A 24,881-nucleotide genomic window follows, 5' to 3' on the forward strand; every position below is an offset into this window, starting at 1 on the left:
CGCAAGCTAGCAGTGGCAGGCCCTCAGACTGGGGCAAGCTCAGCTCCAGTTAGGCCCTTCCCATAAGCCCCTGCTCTGATGCCCTGGGCCTGGGAGTACATTCCCTTAGATGGCAAAATGAACTTTACTCATGTAATTAAGGTAAGGGTCTTGCGCTGGGGCCATCAGCCCAGATTATCCCGGTGGGGTCACTCACAAGCACGCTTCTGAGAGGCAGGCAGGAGGGTCAGAGAAGGAGGCAAGTAGGTGATGGAAGCAAAGGTCAGAGTGAGGCGAGGAAGGGGCTCTGTGGGAAGGTATGCAGATAGACTCTAGAAGCTGAAAAGGAAGGAAACAGAAGTCTCCAGAGGGATCCAGCCTTGCCAAGACCTTGATTTTAGACTTCTAACCTTCAGAACTTTAGGATAATACATTCATGTTAAGTCACTAAGCCTGTGGTAATTTGTTACAGCTGAGTAAGAAGCTTCTACAAAGGCTGATGAAGTGTCTCGGGAAGAGGGTGGGTAGGACTTCAGAGAAAGAGTGTTACGGAGCAGGACTCTCTGAGGCCTTCCCAGAATAGACCCCATCCGTGTCCTCTGCCTGCCTTTAGTCTGTGGAAAACTCTTTGCCAATGAATAAATTTAATCAGAGAAGTAAGAAGAGAAAGGAAAACAGTCAAGCAAGCCAAAATAATAATACTGCAGCCATTAAACAAAGTCAAGGACCTTTCATTCTTCCTCAAGGAATATGGACAATATTGTGAGCCGTGTTCTTTGAGCTGTTTTGCAGAAACTGAAACCTCCACCAGGTGGAAGAAGTTAACTGTGTGCTGCCCACAAGCACGTACACCCCAGACTACTCGCAATTACCTCCCCACCAGCCAACTAGAAAAACCTTCCACGAGCTGCTCACAGCCTGCTCCTGGAAGGAACACTCCCAGACTCCTCAGTAGGCCCCCAGGGTGGGACACGTAGTTCTGAGGGCATTGACGTGCTGTGGCCCCCTTTGCCTGGAGCAATAAAACTACTCCTTAGGCGACAGGCGTCCTTAGCACCTGAGCCTAAAGAATCAATCACTCCCGATAGAAACGGGGAAGGCAGGCGAGGAAGGAAGCTCCAGAGAGGGAAACGGGCAGCAAGATTTCAGCTTTTAGAGCCGGCGTACTTGAAACGGGGGAGAGAGAGAGAAGAGCAGAACCCGAGGACTCAGCCACAGTGAAGGACAGAGCAAGCAGCAGGACCACGCTGAAGCTTCACCTCCACCCCCAGCCCTGCGAGAGCCCAGAGCTTTCCCGGTCGCCATCCCAGCAGGGTCGGCAAGGACAGCGGCCACAGAGAGAGCCCGCGTGCCGGGTGCCTCCGCCTCCCCGTGTTCACTGCCGTGCCGCCACCGCCGCCACCCTGAGCGTGACTTACATCAGCACTTGAGTGATCTGACCGACTCTCTGCCAGAGGAAAGTCACTGTGCTCAACATTATCCGTGATATTTCTTCATCCAGTATAAAACTTGGTTTCACTTGTGAGCGCTAGTGTAATAAACTGTTCGGTTGTTCACCTGCTTCCCACAGGTGGCCCAGGTACTGTCGGAGCAGCCCTCTCTTTTTAAAGCAGAGGGAGTCCTACCTTGTTTGGGAAAAGGGCAATCGCTACCCGCTGTGTCCCTGGCAGGCCCACGAGGACGCTTAGCCTGAAAGAGCCCGTGTGGAGCGCACCTTTCAGAAACGCCGCGACGTCTTCCAGCTGGGGCACGTTGTCCTCCCTGTAGCCGCAGTGTTTCGTCAGCAGAGGGAAGTTTTTCAAATACTCCCGGCAGGCGTGAGTGGGATAGAGTTTGGAGAGCTCCCGGAACACGACGCCCCAAGTCTTGGTCTCTTCCTCCGTGTACTCCACCCTGGGGATAGGCTGACCGCTAGGCAGCAGAGAGGAGAAAAGCATGAGTCTAGCTCCGCGCCTCTATGTGCGTGCGTCCCCGCCCTCGCGCACATGCGAGTCAGCTTGCGGCAGAGTGGGATGCCTGAGCGTCTCAAACGCTCCCACTAAGTGTTCTGTCCTTGAAGCAAATGCTAACACTCTTAAGTTTGTGTTTGTGTTTAAACTTTCACATAAACGATTTGTTATGTCTTCACACATCCTTCTGGACACTTGATGAAATTTTTGTTCTGATGCTGGGATCCGTAACAAGGTAAGAGCTCTGGGTTGAAGGAACTGGTTTAGGTATAAAACTGTGCTCTGAGGACTTTGTCTGCAATCCCCTGACACCAGTAAAACATGGATATTGCTTTTTGAAAATAAAATTGCCCATAGATCCTCTGTCCTTTGGGGGAGCTGGCCTCAATCTCCAAGGATAATTTTGAGGTTATTTGTTCAGTTTGCAATACCCTGGGAAACACTAAAGGACTGTGGAATTTAAGAGTTTTGCAAACTGCAAAATGGGAGCATTTATTAGACATCATGCTAAGGGGTGCACACATTAAGACCTGTTAGGAGAGAGGACAGCAAACTTTTTCTGTAAAAAGCAAAAAAGTAAGTATTTTAGGCTTATATGCCATGCAGTCTCTATCAAAACTGCTCACTTCTGCCATCATATTGAGAGGGTAACAGGCAGGAAGGCCAAGGGTCTCCAAATGGAGGAAATAGCCTGCAAGTGTCAGACATTTTTATCTCTCCTAAGCGGCAGGAGGAAACAAACTAGCAATATTTTTTTCCTTCTCTATACAAATTTAAAGAGAGGTTTCTCTTAAAATACTGTGTTGCCATAATGACACCTGGTTTCTCCTGAAGTTAGCTATTCTTGAGCCTAGAGATAACCAATGCCTTTTTCTTATGGAAATGTTTGTCTTAAGCTATGCTAATGTACTACGCCTTTACCCCAAACTCTGTCTCCAAGTTGGTTCCGCCTCTTGGCCCAAAACCTACTTGACAAACCAGTATGTTATACTCAGATATTATTCCCCTAATCTATGTAAATGAAACTATTTGTATGGTGGTCTGCCCTTCTTTAAGATTCAAGTTAATTATTTTATGGCCCAAGATAAACCCTTTGGTGCCAAGATTATCCCAAAATGCATCTTATGGGCGAGGGGCCTGGTGCTATTCTGAATTATAAGACATTCCTTTCTTTCATTAACAGACTGCTAGTGACTATATAACATCCAGCTGAAGACTAGCAAGGGGGGTACTCTTTCTGCCCCCTTCTGATGCCTATGTCAGAAGCTTTCTCTATGTCCTTTATACTTTAATAAAACTTTATTACACAAAAGCTCTGAGCGATCAAGCCTCGTCTCTGGCCCCGGATTGAATTCTTCTCCTCCGGGGGCCAAGAATCCCGGTGTATTCGCGTGATTCAACAACAACCTTTCAATATCTTGAAGACAGCCACAGATAAGATGTAAACACAAGAATGTAGCTATGTTCTAATAGAACTTGGATTCCATAAGTCATAGGGAGCTGACGTCTGGTTTGGAACACTGAGAGGCAGCCCTGGACGAGAGTGGTCAGGGAGAGCTTCCTGGAGGAGGCACAACTTAAGGTGAGAATGTTGGCCAAGCAGGATGTGCAGGTTCCCTGACAGAAAGTTGAGTTTAAAAATGCTCTTCTAATAACAGACGGAAGGAGAAGGGGGCAGCAGAGGATGAGATGGTTACATAGCATCACTGACTGGACATTAATTTGAGCAAACTCCAGGAGACAGTAGAGGACAGAGGAGCCTGGTGTGCTGCAGTCCATGAGGTCACAAGGAGTCGGACACGACTTCTCAACTGAAACAACAACAAAAACGGCAGATGGCAGCCACGAGCAGAGACCAGAGCTCCTGAGGCCACGCGAGCCAGAAGGAAGTGGAGAATAGGGACATGTACTTTCGAAAACTATTGCTTGAGGAAGCAGAATCTGAATTTAGCCTCTGATTACGAAACCTATTCTGAAAGTGAAGTTGGGCTTGGAGAAAACTCCTCATGACATGTTCAACAGTTACCAGCCACATCCCCTGACCGCCATCCCCAGCCACTTGTCACAGGTTCTACCCCGCAGTCAGCAAAGACCCACACAGCGTATGGAAGTCCAACACACACACGCATAAGGCTAGGGAGTCTCTCTCTGTGAGCTCATAAACCAGCCTGCACAGCAGCCCCCCAGGAGCGCAGGCACAGGCAGCCACTGCCCCTCAAGCTGCTCCACGCTGTGGTCACTCAGAAGAACCCCTGGGGCAGCGCAAAGGGGTGGGGAACAGTAATCAGAGCAGGCTCACAGCAGATCCTGCTCCCACTCTACAGACTTCAAAAGTTCTTACCAAAATGCTTTCTAAGGTTCAGGTTCAAATGTGCTTCCCATCATCCCAAATTATTTTTATTTTTAAAAAACTAACGGCAGTACGTGAAGGATGAATGAATAACACATACTGAAGAAAAACCCAGAAATTAACATTTATTTTCTCTAAGTACCAAGACTAGGGCTTATGACAAACCAAATTAGAACACGATTAGCCTTGTTTGAATTTGATTGTTGATAATAAATAAAAAATTACAACCTGGCAAATATTTGCTGTGAAGATTAAGACTGCTAAAAATTAGCATCGTGATGAATTAGAAGAAAGCTTGAAATGAAGAGTAAAAATAGAAAGGATGTAAGGAAATAAAAATATAAGCGATCTGCCTCTGGTACTAGAAAATTCAACACAATCAATCTAAGGCAGGGAAGACGATAACGCTCATAAGGGCTGGGCAAATCAGAAGGTAGAAAGCGATGAGGCTGAAACAACACATGAAATATTGAGAAGCCATTTGAAAAGAATCGTGAGGTCAAACTTTTCCCTTCGACATCAATCTGCAAACATGCAGCATTTCAAAGGGGAACTGACTGTAGCCAACAGGAAGTAGAAGACAGACAAGTGTGAGCTGGGGTAGAGAGAAAGGGCGATACAGACCCTCCTCCACTTACAGTGGGTTAATCATGACAAATCGAAAATATCGCTGTCACAAACCCCTTTAAGACACCTAAGCTACCCAACGTGATGGCTTAGTCTGCTGCTGCTGCTGCTGCTAAGTCGCTTCAGTCGTGTCTGACTCTGTGCAACCCCATAGATGGCAGCTCATCAGGCTCCCCTGTCCCTGGGATTCTCCAGGCAAGAACACTGGAGTGGGTTGCCATTTCCTTCTCCAATGGCTTAGTCTAGCCTATGTTAAATGTGCTCAGAACACTTACATTATTGGCCTACACGTGGGCAAAATCATCTAACACAAAATCTGTTTTATAATAAAGTGGTGAGTATCTCATGCAACTTATGGAATACGGTACTGAAAGTGAAAAATAGAATGGTACCTGGCTTCGGAATCAGGTGGCTGACTGTGGCTCCCTGCCACAGCCCAACATCATGAGAATTTCTCTGCATACCACATTGAGAAAAAAGATCAAAATTCAAAGGACAGTTTCTCCTGAATGCATTTCACTTTCATACCATATTGAGGTGGAATCATCATTAAGTTGAGGACTATCTGTATTACTCTCTGTTACTTACTAATGAATTTCCAGCATCACAATCTTGGGGGTACAGACGGTCACACAGAGTCTCATCTGTCCCCACTTGTCTGTCCTGCCTGGGTAACTAATGAGGCTGCTCTCTGAGTGAATGGCTGGTGGAGTGCTCTGCTGCTTCCCCGAAGAGGCAATTCTCACTGATCGTAGAAAGAAATTTCTTACCCTGCTCTGACCCTTTCATCCTGGGTAACTATTTAAGGTAAATGTTTAAATATCAGCTTCACACCAAGTAAAGGCTGCTACTTCTAAGTTGCTTCAGTCGTGTCCAACTCTGTGCGACCCCAGAGATGGCAGCCCACCAGGCTCCCCCATTCCTGGGATTCTTCAGGCAAGAACACTGGAGTGGGTTGCCATTTCCTTCTCCAATGCATGAAAGGAAAAGTGAAAGTGAAGTCGCTCAGTCATGTCTGACTCTTAGCGACCCCATGGACTGCAGCCCACCAGGCTCCTCCATCCATGGGATTTTGCAGGCGAGAGTACTGGAGTGGGGTGCCATTGTTTTACCCATTTATTTTTTGTTAAAAATATCCCTAAAACAGACAAAATAAAAGACATTTCCCATTTTTCTATGTAGTTAATACAGGTATATAAAAATAGCTCATTTTTGAGAGCTTCCTATGGCCAGTTTTTTTAAGTTCAGCCTTTTTATTTAACTTAGTCCATTTGATTCTCACAACTTCATTGAAGCAGACCCCCACACACACTTTAAAGATAAGGATACTAAGGCTCAGAGAAGCCAAGTCATTTGGCTAAAATCATGGGACCAAGCTTAAAACTCAAGTCTGGCAGGTTAAAGACTGGCTGTGGTCTTAACCGATTAGCATACACCTATGAAATAAAGAATTTATTCCAGGTACCAGCTTATTTCTACATACCAAATTAAAATAAGGCTTATAGGTATCCATACTTAAATATAGAAAGTCTCATATGTTATCACAGTAGCAGCATGTGTCTGTAGATCCCACAAAGTCCTGTCTTATTGATTCACTCATGTGACCTTGTCAGGGAGGCTGCCAGCTAGCGCTGGGGGCACCAGGAATGCAGGGGCACCCACATATTTTTTTTTAAACTTTGAGATTTGACATTTAGAAAAATAAAAATGGTAGTCATGAGAAAAATTGGAATGTGCTACATTTCTCTGTACTTGTCATGGGATTGTAGGCCTTTTGTGAATTATGTATGAGCATGACAGAGTCGTGTCCCGATCTTTCTAGGGCCTAGGACATATACCCACATATCACTATGCATCTATCCTTGGGTACACGTCATAACACACACGTAATAGGCATCACATCCCCGCGTCCTAAAACTCTGCTCTCCCACAGCTGAAGTCCTGAAGCAGTCCACATTCTAGAGAGAGCTCCCAGCAACTGGCGCCGACGACCTCCCTGCAGGGCTTGGTAGGAGGAGCGGAAATGGCTCTCCCACCAGCAAACCCCTCTCATACCAACCTTCCTGCCTCACCAAACCTCACCCACCAGTCTAACAGGGAGACAGACACGCATGACTGCAAAGGAGGCCAGTGTTGGAGGGGAAATCCCTGCTCTTTCTCCTTCTCTAAGGGGAGAGGGCAGTCTGGGCCACAGAATCATTTATAAGGCCTGCAGAGCCCTCAAGAGGTAGGGTCTGGCCTCTTTTTTCCCATCTGGACGCTTGCGGAGCAGAATATCCATGCCCTCCCTGGTGCTATCACCAGAATGGACAGTAGAGGGCTTCCCTGGGGGTCCAGTGATTAAGAACCCAACTCGCAGTGCAGGAGACACTGGTTTGATCCTTGGTTGGGGAAGATCCCACATGCCATAGAACAACAAACCCCACGCGCCACAACGACTGAACCCATGAGCCACATGACTAAAGCCAGTGTGGCCCAGAGCGCATGCTCTGCGACAGAAGAAGCCTCTGCAGTGAGAAGCCTGGACCGGAGAGGAGCTCCTGCCCGCCACAGCTGGAGAAGGCGCCCGTGCAGCCGAAGACCAGCACAGGCAAAACAGATAAATAGTAACATTTTAAAACAGAAGAAACAAAAGAACGGATTGGTAGAGATGGCCCCAGAGAGTGTCTGGAGGCCCCAGAATGTGGTGTGTTCCGGGGAGGATGAGCGCACCCTGGACAGGCGTCCTCTAAACCTGAGGTTCATGGGAACGTGGGCGTGGTGCCCGGTGACGGCTAGAAGCCACCACAGGACCCACGTGCTGTGCCCGCCAGGAAGATGGGCAGCCCCACTCCAGCAGTGCTGCTCAGCTCTCAGGGGACAGAGGGGGGCTCCAGGGCTCCCCTCAGCCCTGACGAGGCGGCACTAACAGCCAGGTGCATGCGGGAGGGGTGCCCAAACTCAGACGCAGTACAGACCACCTCATCAGAAAGAACCTTTCCAAACCAGGGTGCAAGAGGCCTGCGACCTGCCCACCCCTGACATTCGAACAACCCTACAAAACGCCCTCAGCCTCCTCTCTCCCTCCTCCCAGTGCCCAACTCCAGAGGAACCAAGTCCTAGAAGAGAGAAGAGAAGGAAAGATATCTCCAAACCATACACACACACACACACACACACACACACACACACACACCCCCCAAAGAACTGAGGAGGAGAATACACTTTGAACCAAATTTGAGATTAAGCTCTTTTTAAATGAATGGGCCTAGGTCTTAAATACCCTGGTAAGACTATTCTAATAATTGAAAATGACAGGAAATTAGATGTTGCTAAGGAACTTGCTTCCCAGCAGGAAAGTAGGATTCAACACGATACAGTTGAAAGCAGTGAGTGGGGAAAATAAAATCATTTTACATTTACATCGGTATAAAACCCAACAAGATGAGACACCTCAACAAACTAATTACAAGTGAATATTATAATTAGATCTCTAGGGAGTCTCCTCCACTTCTATGGAATTAGTTGCGATTCCAGAATTCTAAACAACCACCAAAATTATTGCTCATAGATTCCTAAGTCACTAGAGAAACACAGATGTGACTTTCAGTAATTACCACTCATCGCGGATTCTGCCCTCTTGCCAAAGAATGGCCAACTAAGATGTTACAAACACGATAGGGAACCATCGCTCAGCCAGGACAGTGTGAGGAAAAGGACCAGAACCTTCACCATCAGGATTTAGCTTGACGACAGGAAAAACTTCCTGGTACCATATGTGACTCAGAGATGACTGAGAACTTCCTTGGGAAATACGGAAGGCTGTGGGAGGCATCCTTCTGCCTGGACAGTAAAATCCCACTTTTTCTAGAGGCAGGGTGATGATTCTGAAAAATCTGTTCCTTACAGAGAGGAGAGGGTGGAAAGTACATAGACAAACCTAACTGGAGGCAGGTACAGATAGAACTAGGGTTTCCCAGGTGGCGCTAGTGGTAGAGAACCCACCTGCCAGTTCAGGGGACATAAGAGACATAGGTTCGATGCCTGGGTCAGGAAGATCCCCTGGAGGCAGGCACGGCAACCTCCCAGTATCCTTGCCTGGAGAATCCCATGGACAGAGGGGCCTGGACTCCAGCCCATAGGGTCGCAGAGTCAGACACAATTGAAGTGACTTAGCACACATGCACAGGGTTATTCTCTGTAAGTCCTGAGCTTGTTAAAACAATGCTGCTTAACAACCACACTTTTACACTGAAATCCAGGAACATCCACCCCCACTGAGGCTGAAGTTACGGAAGTTCTCCCTACAGCCAGATGAATAAGCTTTTGTTTTAACTATTTGTCTGATCTCCTCCACCAGGTCCAACAGTAAGCTCCTTTTCTTATACATATATGTATAAAAAATTTTTTAATTTGGGGGATTGGAAAACATTTGATTATGGCGGTCCAGCCTGGCTACCTCCTGGAGTCCCTGCTGCTAAAATTCCCAATAGGAAATGCAGTTTCTCTGCTTGTGTTATCTTTAGAGGAACTCTGGGGTCAAGAAGCAATTCCCCTACTCAGTGGAGGAAGATGTGACAGGCTGCAACTGACAGTAATCACCTCAGGATGGCAAGGCTGGCTGAATCATGATGCAGGCTGTGTTCTCGGGAAACAGATGGATTTCCTCTGTGGCAAGGACTAAACAGAGCAGAAGAGAAACTGAGAATTGTTTAAGGGGGGATGGGTGAATCTGGTATTAACAGAAACAGGGGCGGACTCATTTTCTATTTTATTTCATTACACATTCCTCGGGGCAGGGGATGCCTCACTTACTCAAGCGCTGCCCCTTTCACCTCTGCCTCATCTCTCCTCTCCTTTCCCATCTTAGGCATTTCTCTTGTGATGGACACTTCCACCTGGGACTGCTGAAGGGAAATGAGAAGAGGTGACATGTAAAAATCCATCAATTTTGCAACTCATTAGCAATTAGCAGCTCCTCTGAGGGGTTGGTCAAAGCCTTTGGAGAAAGATTATTGGAACAGGAAGGCATGAGGTTTCTGTTCCTCCTCAAATCGAGACATGTGTGCTGCGCTTCTCACTGGGCATACCCTGAATTCTGCCTCATTCCCAGGGAGCTATCTGTAATTCACCTTCTCTCCTTCTCATCCAGAGCACATAAGAATATGGCAAAGTGAGACTGACATGATTCCAACATTATTCTAAGAATAATCTTGATTTTGATCTAATGTAATTTTAAAAAGCAGAGACATCACTTTGCTGACAAAGGTCTGTATAGTCAAAGCTATGTTTTTTCCAGGAGTCATGTACGGATGTGAGAGTTGGATCATAAAGAAGGCTGAGGACCAAAGAACTGATGCTTTCAAACTGTGGTGCTAGAGAAGTCCCTTCAGAATCCCTTGGACAGCAAGGAGATCAAACCAGTCAATCCTAAAGGAAATCAACTCTGAAAATCATTGGAAGGACTGATGCTGAAGCTCCAATACTTTGGCCATGTGATGCAAAGAGCCAACTGAGTGAGTGGAAAAGACCCTGATGCTAGGAAAGATTAAGGGCAGGAGAAGGGGACAACAGAGGAGAAGCAGGTGACAGAGGATGAGATGGACGGCATCATCGACTCAATGGACGTGAGTTTGAACAAACTCTGGGAGATAGTGAAGGATATAGTGAAAGAGGAGATAGTGAAAGGAGAAATTGAAAGAGAGAGTGAAGGACAGGGAAGACTGGAGTTCATGGGGTCACGAAGAGTTGGACACAGGTTAGCGACTGAACAACAACAATATTTAAAAAGGGAAATACTCATTATTTTCGAAACGTATTAATATTGCTCAGCATTTGTCATACTGCTAAAAACTAGGTGACACACCAACATGTGGAAATCAGTACTGGATGAGTCTCCCCCGCAGCCAGGGACCATCCCGGCGCTGACACCACCTGCACGAGCAGCATCGCCTGCAGCCCGGAGTCACCAGAGTAGAACCGTGTAGTCAATAAATGTTCCACAAGATGATGGCTCGTGTCTTTGAGACTGGAAAAAAAATGTTGCTACAAATAAGAATAAAAGAAAGAAATTCTCGGTAAAGTAGATCAAGTCCATTAAAGTTTAACCAGAAGGCAAATGCCATTTTCATCTACTGATTTTTAAGAGTCAGTGAGAAAAGTCTGAGGCTCTCGAATTTGATAAAATCATCCTTCAAAAGACACTCAATAACTTTATGATAAATTACTATCAGTAGTACTCAGGGGGAAAACAAGTAAAATACCCAAATTATTTACAAACAAGTAAAATATCCAAATTACTATTCTGCTCAATCTATGCCCCATTACCATGGGTACTCCTTGACGATAGGGACTTTTGTTTGCTTTGTTCATTTTTATAGCCTTGTCCACCCCCAGAACAAAGCCTGGAACAGACTGGTGTTCAATAAATAATATTTGTTAATAAGTAAATCAATCAATCAGAATAAAACAAGCCACACATTTAACGGTTGAAAAAAAGTACAGTTGTTTATCCAAAAGTCTGGCAGACTTTTGTATTTGTCTTACCTCATCCCTGTCTCATGTATTTTAATTGCTATGGAAAAAGCAGCTCCAAAGACTCTGAGATTTCTATATGTTTTCTGGAAACTTCCGATTAATTTTATGTCCTGCTTACTTTACAGGCAGAGGTTTCGCTTTTCTAATTTTCTCACTTGGGTTTCCTAGGCATCGTCACCCCTCACACTTGTAGCCAAAATCTTCACCACGAAAGAAAGCAGCCTGTGCAAACCCAAAGTGAAGCGAAGTCGCTCAGTCGTGTCCGACTCTTTGCGACCCCATGAACTGTAGCCTACCGGGCTCCTCAGTCCTCGGGAGTTTCCAGGCAAGAGTACTGGAATGGGGTGCCATTTCCTTCTCCAGGGGATCTTCCCAACCCAGAGATCGAACCCAGGTCTCCTGCATTGCAGGCAGACGCTTTACTGCCTGAGCCACCAGGGAAGCCCAAAGGGACATAACTAAACCCAAAAGGACATAACTAAATACAGAGACGTTTCCTTGGCTAGACTTCTTTTTTTTTAATCTATTTATTTTTACAATATTATGTTGGTTTCTCCCACAGGTCAGTATGAATCAGCCACAGGTATACACGTGTCCCCTCCCTCATGAATCTCCCTCCCATCTCCTACCCCATCCCCCCCACCCCGAGATTGTCAAAGTTGGCTAGGTATCTTAATGAATGAAATTTCAAAGATATTTTCAATGCCACAGGCATAATGATTAAATTATATTTTTCAAAAAGGAAACTCACAGATCAGTACAGTGACTTAAATCTTGAGTTATACCAAGATTTGCAACCATTCAAGTCATCTGACCTTAAGTGGCTCGATGAGGGGTTCATTTGATGAGGAGCTGGGCGCTTGGGGACTGCTAAACTACACCAGAGAGAAAACTGTAAAGGCACAAACTCATTTTCAGCAAGTCCCCTAGGCCAGTCAGGTAAAGAGCACTTATGATCACATATTTTATTTGCTTTTGCAAATGAGTTGCACACATGAATTTTCGTAAATGAGTCTATAGGCCCTAAGGAACTTTCAGATGGTAGCAAACAAAAACGTTAGTGTGTTTTGCTCACATTGTTAATACAAGAGACATAATGAAAATAAACTACTACACCTAGGGAGCCTCGAGGAGAGAGATTTAACTCCTGGAAATTATGTTTTTATTTGTCCTGTGCACCCCAGGATAGGGTTTCCCACCATTTTCTTACCTTGCAGAAAGCCCTCACCACATTCTAGAGGACTGATTTTCTTCTGTCAAAAAACTACCATGAAATTAAATATCAACAGCAGCAACAGCAGGTCTAACATCCACTGATACAGGCTCAACATACACAGGGAAGGGGAACTCAGAGAATGCAGCCCAGAAAAGAGCTAAAAGTTAAGAGCAGCCAACAATCTCAGGTCAATTTTAGGATGAAGAGACTCAGGCTAGGGTCTCCCAGAACCGCAAGTTCAATCCCCTATATCCTGCATCTTGATCAACAGGGACCAAATATTGCTGACTGCTGGGCCCCCACCTGCCTCTTTCAGGAGTGGATGACAGAACGCTGTCACTCTACAGCTCATAGGCCTAACAGCAGCATCCATTTGTCCACCGTCCACTTAACTGTAATAATAACAATAATCTCATAGCACATGACATGGATTTTCTTCTGTACCACTGCCCTTATACAGTGATTAAATGACTGTTTATAGTTAAGGAGGTTAAGGCTTACAGACATAGTAATCTAGCCAAGATCAAACAATAAGTGGCATAGCAGGTGCTGGGATTCAGAAACAGTAGCTCTGGAGACCCCACTCTAAACCAACATGCCTCAGGGCAAAATCTAGAGTACCTAGCCCTGAGTTTGGCCTCTGTTTCCTCGTTTGAAACTGAGGGAAGTAAGACAACTGCACAACAGAGTATGAAATGGGACATCTTTGCAAAGCTCCAGGCCCAACGCCTCGTATCTAAAGGTACTCAATATAGTTGGTTCACTTCCTCCAGGTGTATAGAAATGAAAAAGATTTCATCACCTCCCTGCAGGGTTGGAAATAGGTCTGGAGATGAAAAACCACATTCTTCCTTATAAATCCATTCACCTCTCAGACAGCAGTTGTGGAAGTAATTTAAATCCTTCATGTTTGTAGAAATCATTGCAAAGTAAAAGCACTCACACCTCACTCCCCATGAAAGGTGTCAGAGTCTGGTGCAGAGGTCCTCTCAGTAAGTCACCGCGGTGGCACCGTGTTCCTCTTCCCCAGCTGTGGGAGCCGTGCTATAACCAGACAGCCTTCTACTAAAGCGCTGACACACACCTGAAAAACCCACCAAGCCCCAAAAATGGAGCGGAGAAAACTTTTCCAAATCCATTTTCCCTTTTGTCTTTCTTAGGAATCCTCAGGCTCCCTTCCTTTCAGCCATTGAGTTGAACTTCAGGTAGAAAAAAACATTTGGCATGAAAATGATTCTCCATAAAGCCTGACGTCTTTTAAATACATACAAGAGTAGTGCATTTAAAATATGCTGAGAACTCTATACAGAGCATAACTTTTTAAAAACCCATGTTATTTAATTCTGTTGCTTTTGCTTTCAACTTGTGTATGATACCACCTGTGTCAAATGGAAGGGGCTATGCAGATATTTTTTAAGACAACAAAAAAGAAGAAAGCATTGCCTCTTGGGCAGAAATAAAAAAAATATTTAGATTCTCCAAGACAGAGAGACTCTTGAAATCTGTAATGTGACCTTCCTCAGAAACTATTCAAGTCATCTCGGAAATGACCCCATTACGACAAATATTTGGTTTTGTTCTACTTTTCAATTTACCGCTCCATTTCAAAGAAATTAAAGCATCAACAACTGGTGTTTATGCAGGAGTCACAAAGTACCCAAACAGCCACATACATCTCAGTTTCATTCAAAAGCTCGGAAAGCAAATCAATGGAGGATAATGGAATGGGATAAAATTAGCTCAGTCAGGGAGAAAACATATTTGCTTTCTCAGGTGCCTCTTCTCAAATGGGCAGAGAGGGGGAAAAATTAAACCCGGTCCCCCATCACCATAGACCCCATAATTCATCCAGGTGGCCATCTGCCAATGAAACTGATGAGGAAAATGTTGTTAAGGAAAAAAACTTGCAACCCCCGTTAAGTTTTTTTTCTGTTAAGAAAGCATAACTTTTCTCTTTCCTTCTTGCTCCACCTTCTATTTGTTACATTTCCAATTAAGATTCGGCTATCTAAAAATAGGTAACTTGGCACTCACGAGTCCTGTTAGTAATGCAGTCCTTTAAGCTATATTCCGAAACCATGCAGGGTCCATAAATCATGGCTCTTCTCACATGAAATGAGAAATGCTAAGGTCAACTGAAATTTCTGGAAAGGTGGAGAGGTGGAGCCACCCCAGTTATTTTTCTGCAAGTTGCAATAATTGCAAATGCCTCCTAGGAACAACTCAGCATAAAAGCTACCTGTGAGCAGGTAAACCCCAAAATGCACAGTACTGGGTAAGAGACCGGGAAGAGCTTTTGTCTCTGATCATCATTTACAAGCCTTTGGCTGAATCCTGCTGAATCATCTAGCGAAGGGAAAACTGAGACCAGGAAGAGGTGAGATGCTGGCTTGTAATCCAATATGCTTATTCCAAGGAAAACCCAGTCCACAATTATGTATCTATTCAACATCCTTAGAAACATGCATTCTATCCCTGGGTTGGGAAGATCCCCTGGAGGAGGAAATGGCAGCCCACTCCAATATTCTTGCCTAGAGAATCCCATGGACAGAGGAGCCTGGTAGGCTACAGTCCATGGGGCTGCAAAGAGTCAGACCCAACTGAGCCACTGAACACAACAGCTTAGAATGCACAATGCATTGCCGAACCTTAGTCCCAGGGCATTTCATCTTGACAACTAGGGGTATTTGGGGCTGTGGGTGGGAGGAAGAAAGGTGATAAAAAAAAATGCCCGTCTCTGTTTTGATAGGAAGAGGAGCTCAGAGTCATCATAGCTCCATGTTGAATGAAAGCATTCTCTCTCTTTCTCCCTCTGATGGTGCTGAATAGAATATTCACAAGCTCACCCAAATTGAATGAGCCTGCTGGGCTGGGTGATTGCACTTTTCAAATATGCTAGTTCCCATTTGGGGCTATTTTGTTTTAGAATATTTGTTTAGCTGTGTACTTACACTTTGAGCAAATGAATCACAAAAGGTGCAATTTTGTAAATCAAAAAAATCAAGAAATAGTCTAGCAACTAGAAAAAGCCAGAGAGGGACAAATCCCTGGCAATTGTTTTTCAAGCCTCAACCCAACCATGTTTATTTCCAGCCGTTATATATCCCCCAAGGGTCAGGCTCCGGGCAGGAGGAGAGGAGCTCAGGGCCTGAGACAGAGTGAAGTCGCTGCTCGGGGCAAGGATGCGGCTCTGCCATGCCAGGGCCAGACAGATGTCCCAGGCACCCAGGAGAGATGGCATGGCCTTGCAGTCAGACAGGGCCGGCCGAAGTCCTGGCTTCATAAAGTCTGAAGTGTATTAAGTACACACAAGAACTGTGCATTTCAAACATCTGAGAATTCTGTAAAGAGAAGAATGACTTTTTAAAATGCCAAGTCCCTTACTTCTGTCACTATTATATTCAACTTATCTCAAGGGAAATGCTACAGCCACTTCCAGACCAAAAAGAAGGAGATGTGCCTTCTTGAGCAAAGAAAGACATTTAGATTCTGTACGAGAGGAACACTTGAAAGTGGTCTTTTTCAGAAACTATTCTGGTCATCTGGGAAACAAACCTAGGATTACAAATATTTGCTTTCGTTCTACTTTTCCATTTACTACTCAACTTCAGAGAAATTAAAGCATCAGCCACGGGTGCTTATCCAGGTGATACTATCAGTCCTGTCACCTCTAGTGCCTCCTAATGTCTCTGAGCTTCAGTTTCCTTATCTTCAAAATGAGATCGCATACCTATCTCCTTCAAAATGAGATCGCATACCTATCTCAAAGGCTCATTGAGAGTTTACTGGAAGACCATAAGCAGCATGTTTAATTAATACCATGTCCAGCAGATGGCAGGAATTTAACAAAAGGAAGCTTAAACCCCCTGTGCATTACCCCCGCTGAGAAGTCCAGCTTTGGTGAACATTTCTATCACCATCAGTCATTCAGAAATGAGTCCAACACAGCCTAGCCCCTATCTGCTCCCTCTGACCTTAGCTGAGACCCACTGGCCTGCAAAGGTATTGCAGAGAGTCAACTTTTCAGACTGAAGAAGCCAGCTGTGTGCATGAGTTACAGGACACTATAGTATACACACACACGTATAAACACACCACACACATTTTCTTTTTAAGCTTCTTTAACCCAGTCTATTGTCGGGGCCTGAAATTCCCTAATTCATTCGTTCTTTAAGGTACTTTGTTCATTTTAAAGCTTAACAGATGATTGCATGGAATCAAGGAACCATCAGCTACTCAGCACGTGATAATAATAATCATATCTATCATAGAATCAACCCCAGCTTATACCAGTCAGCATCTGAGCCCTGAAGCACTGACAATCCTCCCAAATATACAAGGTGGACACTGCGCCCATTTTAAGACACGGGCACTGAGACTAGGAGACTAGGTCAGCGCTCATGGCCACAGAGCTTGTAAGTGATGGAACAGGAATTCAAACCCAGTTCTGTTTAGCTCCAAAGCCTATAGGTTCTGTCACATGTTCTGCCACACCATGCTACCTCTGCTCTCACAACAACCAGTTCTGCAGATAATGCATTCACACTCACTGTGCCACAGTAGTTAGGGAGGGTCTTAAAGAAATAAAGTTAAACACTAGTTAAATGTATTTGGTAGCCAGCCTCCAAGACAGTAGCCAATGAACCCCAGCTCCTGGCATCGTGACTCTGTAGTCCCCTCTCACAGTGTATCAAAGTTGGGCTCTGAAGCCAACAGAATGTATTAGGAGTACTGGTGAGCCACTTCTGAGGCTGAGTTATTAAAAGCATGGTAGATTCTGCCTTGTTCTCCTTTGGAAACTTGACTTGGACAAAGCCAGCTACCATATCCGGAGGACTCTCAGGCAGTGCGTTGAAGAGGCCCATGTTGCAAGAAACTGTGGCCTCCGGCCAACAGCCATGTGAGTGACCATACTGGGAGCAAGGCCTCTCAGCCCCAGTCCAGCCTTCAGGTGACTGCCTCCCTGATCAACTATAGCATCATGAGACATCCTAATCCAGATCCACCCAACCGAGCTGCTCTTAACCCTTGTTCCTCAGAAACTTCATCAGATAATAACTTTGCTGTTTAAAGCTGCCCAAGTTGGGGGTTGTTACTCAGCAATGAATAAAACAGTATAAAAATCTGACAAAAGTCAGGGCTTGAAGAAAGTGTTGGCCAAGAGGAATGACGAACGGTGTTCACCAAAGTGTAATAAAAATATTTAGGTCATGAGGGCAGACAAAAGGGAGAGATGGACTGAAGTGAGAAAAATACTGTAACGGTATCAGCAAATACTTATATCACAGTCCCTGTGCAACACTCAGAGTGCTGCTGACGTATTAGCTCATTTCATCCTTACAGCAACCCCACAGAGCAGAGGTAGAGTTATCTCCATTTCACAGATACAGAAACTGAGGCCCAGAAAACAAACAGTTTGCAGGGGTCACTCAGCTGGTAAGTGGCGAAGCTGGAATTCGCCCAGACAGTCCAGCTCCAATTCCTACACTCTTAGCCGACCCACACACTGCCTCTCAGATCAACAGAGAAACCGAAGAAAGCAACCAAGGCCCTGCCAGGGGGTCAGGGGTCGAAGCGAGCCCCAGAGCTTTCTGGTCTAGACTCTTTCACTGTTGTTTGATAAAGGTAATAGTAAAGTTCAAAGTACAGCAATGCTCCATTGATTTCATTCAATCTTTGAAACACTCCTGGGGGAGAGATGGAAGAAATACTATCATCTCCATTTTACAGGTGAGAAAACGGAGGCTGAGTGATGTTAGGGAATCACTTGGACTCCTGTATTTAAAATCAGAGTTTTCTCGGCAAATTATGGAATTTTCAACTTTAAGCAAATTCTGATATGTTGAAATTCTCTTTGTTTACCTTATCTATTGACATTTGCATTTGCCTGTTTACATTTCAGTTTCCACGGACTTAAAAAAGAGAAAAGAAAATCAAAGAGGAAACAGTCCCATGAGAAGAACATAAGATTCATCAGTTCAGTTCAGTTCAGTCGCTCAGTCATGTCCAACTCTTTGCGGCCCCATGAGCCGTAGTACGCCAGGCCTCCCTGTCCATCACCAACTCCCGGAGTTCACTCAGACTCACGTCCATCGAGTCGGTGATGCCATCCAGCCATCTCATCCTCTGCTGTCCCCTTCTCCTCCTGCTCCCAATCCCTCCCAGCATCAGGGTCTTTTCCAGTGAGTCAACTCTTCGCATGAGGTGGCCAAAGTACTGGAATTTCAGCTTTAGCATCATTCCTTCCAAAGAACACCCAGGACTGATCTGCTTTAAAATGGACTGGTTGGATCTCCTTGCAGTCCAAGGGACTCTCAAGAATCTTCTCCAACACCACAGTTCAAAAGCATCAATTCTTCGGTGCTCAGCCTTCTTCACAGTCCAACTCTCACATCCATACATGACTACTGAAAAAATAGCCTTGAGTAGATGGACCTTTGTTGGCAAAGTAATGTCTCTGCTTTTGAATATGCCATCTAGTTTTGTCATAACTTTCCTTCCAAGGAGTAAGCGTCTTTTAATTTCATGGCTGCAGTCACCATCTGCAGTGATTTTGGAGCCCAAAAAAATCATATACCTCCTCAATTTCAACCAGAAGAAAGTACATTCACAACAAAGCACAATCACAATCATATTAAATTAAAGCAAACAGGAGTGGCATGATTAAAGTCAGAGCTCAGGGCCTCTTTTCCAAGAGAATAAGATGGATTGAAAAAAGTACAGCTCCCCTGCACCAGAATTATAATTAAATATACATGCCTATTATTGAAGAATAATCATTACAACAGCTCCCAAAGAAAGATGTGTTTATATCTAGTCAATTAAATATATACACTACTAACTTCTCTTCCCCACAGTGTAACAGTCGTGAAGCCTACAGACATGTAGCAGCTAAACACTGGCGCTAAATGCAAAGGTGCCAATGACACAGAACTGAAGAGCTTCAGACCTCACAGCCCCAGCACCACAGCCAAAATTTTCTCTTCCTCCACATACCATCTGCCACCCTCCCTGCCATACACTTCCATTTCCTCTGAAGGCCATGTCCGTGTACCCGTCACATTATCTAAGCAGGAGGCTTCTTTTTCTGTTTATGCCAGGATTTCTTTCATTTGGGTGGAGGAGATCAGGGTTTGGGGGACAGGGTGTCTCACAGATGATTTCAGAAACAGTGTATTCCTTCCCCGTCCTCCGCCTTCCATCTCAGGTCAGCTATGGAGAGTGGTATTTGCACTGATGAAGGCTTCCTCTGCTGTTACGGGCCAGGCAATCAGGCCTTCCAGAGCCTCGCGGCCCACCCTTCAGGCATGTCTGCAGCAGCCACAGGCCTCCGGGTAATCAGTCCTGTTTCCCTGCAGCTCTGCCAATCTGAAACCCCCTGAGTGGCCCCTACGCACTGCTCTCAGCATGCCGCGCGGCCACACTCCCTTTCCGCTTTACGTCTCATGGCAACACAGACTTTGAGCCTGCTGTTTTTCCATCATCGAGTGGAATTTTTTCATTTCTCTCTGCTTGTGTCGATTCTTCCCCCCTGCTTTATCCTTTCAGGACTATCATAGAAAATATGGTATTCAACACAGATTCCCCAGAGGGCTTCTTGGCTGTGGCTTCAATATACCTTATTCTGTATTTCGCTTCTTCTCCTTCTCTTCATCTTTTGACACCTCAGACTCCATCCTGCCAATTGCTACGACACCACTAAAATATCTGTGCTCCATCTCCATCTATATTTCTGACCTTCTCAGTGTCTATAAAGCCTGAACAAACTATCGACAGGGAACGGAATTATTTTCCCCATGTTCAAATAGTCCCTAATTTTATTATTACCAAACTATATTTGCAGAAACCTCACTTGCTGAGTTTTTTCAGGACCACCCCAATTTCAAATAATCTGGCTCCTCAGGCCAGTGGTTCCAAGCTTCGGTTTGGAAAAATGCAGTCACAGCATGCTTCCAGAAGCCACTCAAGTGAACTTAAGTAATTATTGTATTGACATCTGTCCCCTTTGCTCACTTGGAAAGCCGATAGCACTAGAAAATACATATTGCAATTAGAAATCGCGTCTTTTTTTTCTGTTAAACAAAAGGAAACCTTCCTTACCGCATGGCACACTGGAGACCATGGCTCAGGCCCACTTGGGATTTGTAAGAACTTGTACCCCAACCCACCAGCACCATCACATGAGTTTGCACACATGCACACACATGCATAACAGCTAGCCCATATCCATCCTCAAAGTCACAGTCAGAGAAGCCACAGTGAGGACGACATGAAGGGCATTAAGGAACCATCCTTTCTCTCCACTTCCCTCAAGTCCTAGGCTTGTGTTTCCCACCACTCCCGGCAGGCACTCCCCTCACACCATCCACTTACAAGAAGCACCCGAGGCAACGGGTGATCTTTCTCAGCATCTTGGCAGCTTCCCACACATACCCAAATGGGAATGTGACTGTTTTCTATGAAATTTCTCCATAAAGAGGGAGGCTATTCAGCATGAAGAGTTATCAGTCTAGGAGCAGCCTTTTAAATGAGAAACTGGAGAGATTTTCTTTCAAGCATTACTTCTCAGGATGTTCAAACTATAGTATTTCCTAAGATGGTGCATAAATGGTGCTATTAAGATTGCTAAAGAATGAGCCAGTAGATCAATGGAAGCAGAAGCCAGCCTGAGGAAAGGGAGGGGGTGGATGTAAGAGCAGTAACTGACACCGATGATCATAAACCGCGAGCCACCTTCGCGAGCCACCTTCGTGCTCAGCATAGCGTACACACTCTCTCGTAGCCCTGACAGCCCCGAGACAGGCCCTCTTGTCAGACACACTTCCCAGAAGGAGGGCCTGAGGCGCTCACCAGCTAGGGAGCAGGAGGCTAGAACTCCAACTCCGCCTTGTCTAACTCCAAAACTCCAGCTTTGAACCACTTTCTTATTCTTTGTGGTCAGCACTGTCCAGGGAGAGAGGGTTACAAGGCCCCTGGATTCGAAACTCTCTTATCCAAACACCCTTTGCTTTGACGCTGTATCCACTGACTAGTGTAATCTGACCTCCCTGGCATCAGGACTGCAGGAAGAGTGGTTTCTGTCTAGGTAATGATGAAGAGGCAGTGCCCTGCCTATCTCAGCCTCCTGAACATTCGGTTACTAGGAGTCAGTCCCCTCCAAATGGGAACCAGATCCTGCACTGCTCCACGTGCATGCAGCCCTTCTTTGTATAAAACCTCCACCATGTCCAACCTCCAGTTTTTACTTCCATTTTCCGGAGACACCAGGCCTCAATTTCACGCTTTAGCTAATGGAAAATGGTAACTGCAAGCTCTTGTTAACACTTTGAGGGCCTCACCCTTCATCATTGTAACTATATGCTCTTCCACTCCTCTCCAGACAAACACACTTTCTTTAAGACCATAAAGCTCCCCATTATCAGCGCTGCTTGAAACGGGTGGACTCACGTATACCAGTTTCTACTAGTGTCACTACATTATAAGCCTGTCCTGGTCCAATTTCTGGGGTCCACTAGAGGAAATAATTAATATTTGAGGTAGTCCCTTGATCGTAACTACAGGCTTCCTTGGTGGCTCAGTGGTAAAGAATCCACCTGCCAATGCAGGAGATGCAGCAGGAGCTGCGGGTTCAATCCCTGGGTTGAGAACATCCCTGGAGAAGGAAATGGTAACCCACTCCAGAGACAGAGGAGCCTGGTGGGCTACAGTCCATAGGGTCACAGAGTCAGACGTGACTCAGTACACACACACGCACTTGATCCCTATGCTGACAAAATCCTTTATATATATATATATACACACACACACACACACACACACACACACATACATACATATTGTTCTTATATATATAATACATTCCATAGAGCATCTGTGTATTAAATACATTTTTGTCTATCTGTTTTATCTAAAGAAAAAGGCTCTGCCAAGAACTGAGCTTTTACCATGTCCTGGGCAGCTCGTGCCCAAAGGCCTGTCCTGCCTACCCTCTGTCTATGCAGACATGACCAGATTTCACAGGGAGGGTCTGTGAACCAAGGGGGCCAATAATAAGGTCACGGCCATCTACCAGGGCCTGATGTGGAAAGGTGCATACTGCCCATCAGAGTCTTCACTGGGCAATCTGACTGGGGACCCTGGGAGACGGAGCTAACCGCGATGGTGCTGAGGATGCAAGGGCCGTGAGGCCAGGCCCGGGCCAGGGCAAGCCGTGAGCATGCTGCCGCTGCAAGGGGCCAGAAAGGCACCGTTGTCTAAAGAGGGTCAAGAACCTGCTTGGAACAGAGGAGTCAGGACGAGAGGAGACACACGGAAAAGCGTGCCGAAGAGTCCCTGTTTTTCATGCTTATAAGAAAGAGTGAGGGGTGCCTGGGAGTGAGGGGTGCCTTGGGAGGAGGGAGGGAAGAGCATCCAAAGCATCAGAGGAGATTAGAAATGAGCACAGGACCGCCAGCCAGAGGTGTGGGGGGATCCGCTCACTTCGCTCTAAGGACCTGTGTGTCAGATTCCTTTAAATAAAAAAAAGGAAACACGGGTACCCTCTACAACACACGTAATGTCCCAAATTCTCACCAAGGACAAACCTGCCCCACACAACAGTCAAGCCTCTCACCAGCCTCAATAAGAGGAAGAAAGACACTTCCCTACCAGGTATGGATTTACAGTGTGTTCTGTTCACAAGATTCACGTAGCTGATCGAACACCAAAGGAAAGCAGCAACAGCGCGGTGATGGTCTGTGCGTGATTTTTATTAGTGTGAGCAGAAGAAACGGAGGCCTGACGTCCGCTCCATCTTTCCAGGTGTGGCCTGCGGCCACCACCACTCACTGTTGCCAGTCACAAACCTCCTGCCACTGCCACCTGGCCCAGTCCCAAGGCTCTCCAGTTTCACCTCAAGCATAATCCCCGGCTGGGGATGAAACTCTTCCAGTTTAGGGACTTCCCTCGTGCTCCAGCGACTAAGACTCTGTGATCCCACGGCAGAGAGCCTGGGTTTGATCCCTAGTCAGGGAAGTAGATCCCACATGCCACAACTAAAGATCCCTGGTCCACACACCGCTGCGAAGACGGAAGATCCCGAGTGCCACAACTAGGACGTCATGCAGCCAAAAATAAAAAATAAAAAAAAAACTGCTCCAGTTTATAGGAAGTTTCCTTTTCCTATAAAACAACCACATCTCTTCTCTGCTTACATGAGCCTTTTCGTCATTCTTGTGGGATCCTCTACTTTCACTGGGGAAGCTGGACATGGAAGGGAAGTACTAAAAAGTCCAGTCAAAAGTAAAATTAAAACACATTTCCCAGGCCCTGCAGAGTGTACAGAAATGGCTCCTTGCCTTAGTTGAGCTCTGAGTACCATGGTGAAAATGTAGCATTCGGCATTTGGCCCACAGCACGCATTATTTTGCAATTATACCCGCAAGTCAAACATTCGTGTTGGCATTTAAAGCCTACAGAGTTGGTTAGTGTATAAAATGGTTGATGTCTGCTTTCTGCAAAAGTTAAAAGGGACGAGAAGACAGATCTGTTTAACCTAGCATGTGCTCTACCTAACCCGCCAGCAACAAGTCACAGGAAAGAGTCACATAGGTACTTACTATTTGTAACCCATGGCCACATCCACAAAATACTTCCTTCTCTGTCGATAGACATTGTCTTTAAATCCCTTAAACAGAAAAGAGATGAAGTCATTTAACAGACTGCCAAAAAAGTTAGTTGCAGAAGGCCTAAAAGAAAATTACTGTGATGTTTATTGAGTGTCCAATTTAAACGTAATTTCCCCCCTTGGATGACCACCTTGATGACAGAGCAGAAGCAAACTGTCCTTACAGTAAAACCTCATTAAATCTGGGCTATCCTAATTTGGGATGCGTGGGAATTCGGAAAGTTAACCTCGCCGTAAGTAAGCAGAATGGCTTAGTTAAGCAAATTGATATTGTGAACAATATCCTTTGGTTTTTAAGTATCATTTACATGTAACTGATCTTAATTACAAATTAATCTTATCTGTTCAATAAAACAGATCCCTTTAACATGGCTATTCAGTGAGTTAACCTAAATTTAACTGCTTTGTGCAAATAACCAGTAAATGTTCATGCATTAAAATTCTATCACTCAGAATAATCATCAAAATCCCAAATTAGGATGAATTAAAGAGGTTTTGCTGTATGTTATGAGTATAGCCACATAATGCAAAATCGATTGCAAGGGATCCAGACACAGGATAGCAAGCTAGCTCCATTTC

General features: G+C 45.4%; 1 protein-coding gene across 6 annotated transcripts in view; it reads right to left on the bottom strand.

The window, feature by feature from the left end:
* TPH2 (tryptophan hydroxylase 2) overlaps nucleotides 1-24,881 on the bottom strand; it is a 158,785-nt gene that overhangs the window by 109,958 nt on the left and 23,946 nt on the right. For all 6 annotated transcript variants that reach the window (XM_045165497.1, XM_044941941.2, XM_045165498.1 and 3 more), the window contains exons 5-6: nucleotides 24,235-24,302; nucleotides 1,694-1,890 (exon numbers count right to left, since the gene is read on the bottom strand). In XM_045165497.1, coding sequence (XP_045021432.1) covers nucleotides 1,694-1,890; nucleotides 24,235-24,302 — 265 coding nt within the window. The remainder of the gene's footprint in view (nucleotides 1-1,693; nucleotides 1,891-24,234; nucleotides 24,303-24,881) is intronic.

The sequence above is a fragment of the Bubalus bubalis genome, chromosome 4 (assembly GCF_019923935.1).
Source record: "Bubalus bubalis isolate 160015118507 breed Murrah chromosome 4, NDDB_SH_1, whole genome shotgun sequence".
Classification (NCBI taxonomy): domain Eukaryota; kingdom Metazoa; phylum Chordata; class Mammalia; order Artiodactyla; family Bovidae; genus Bubalus; species Bubalus bubalis.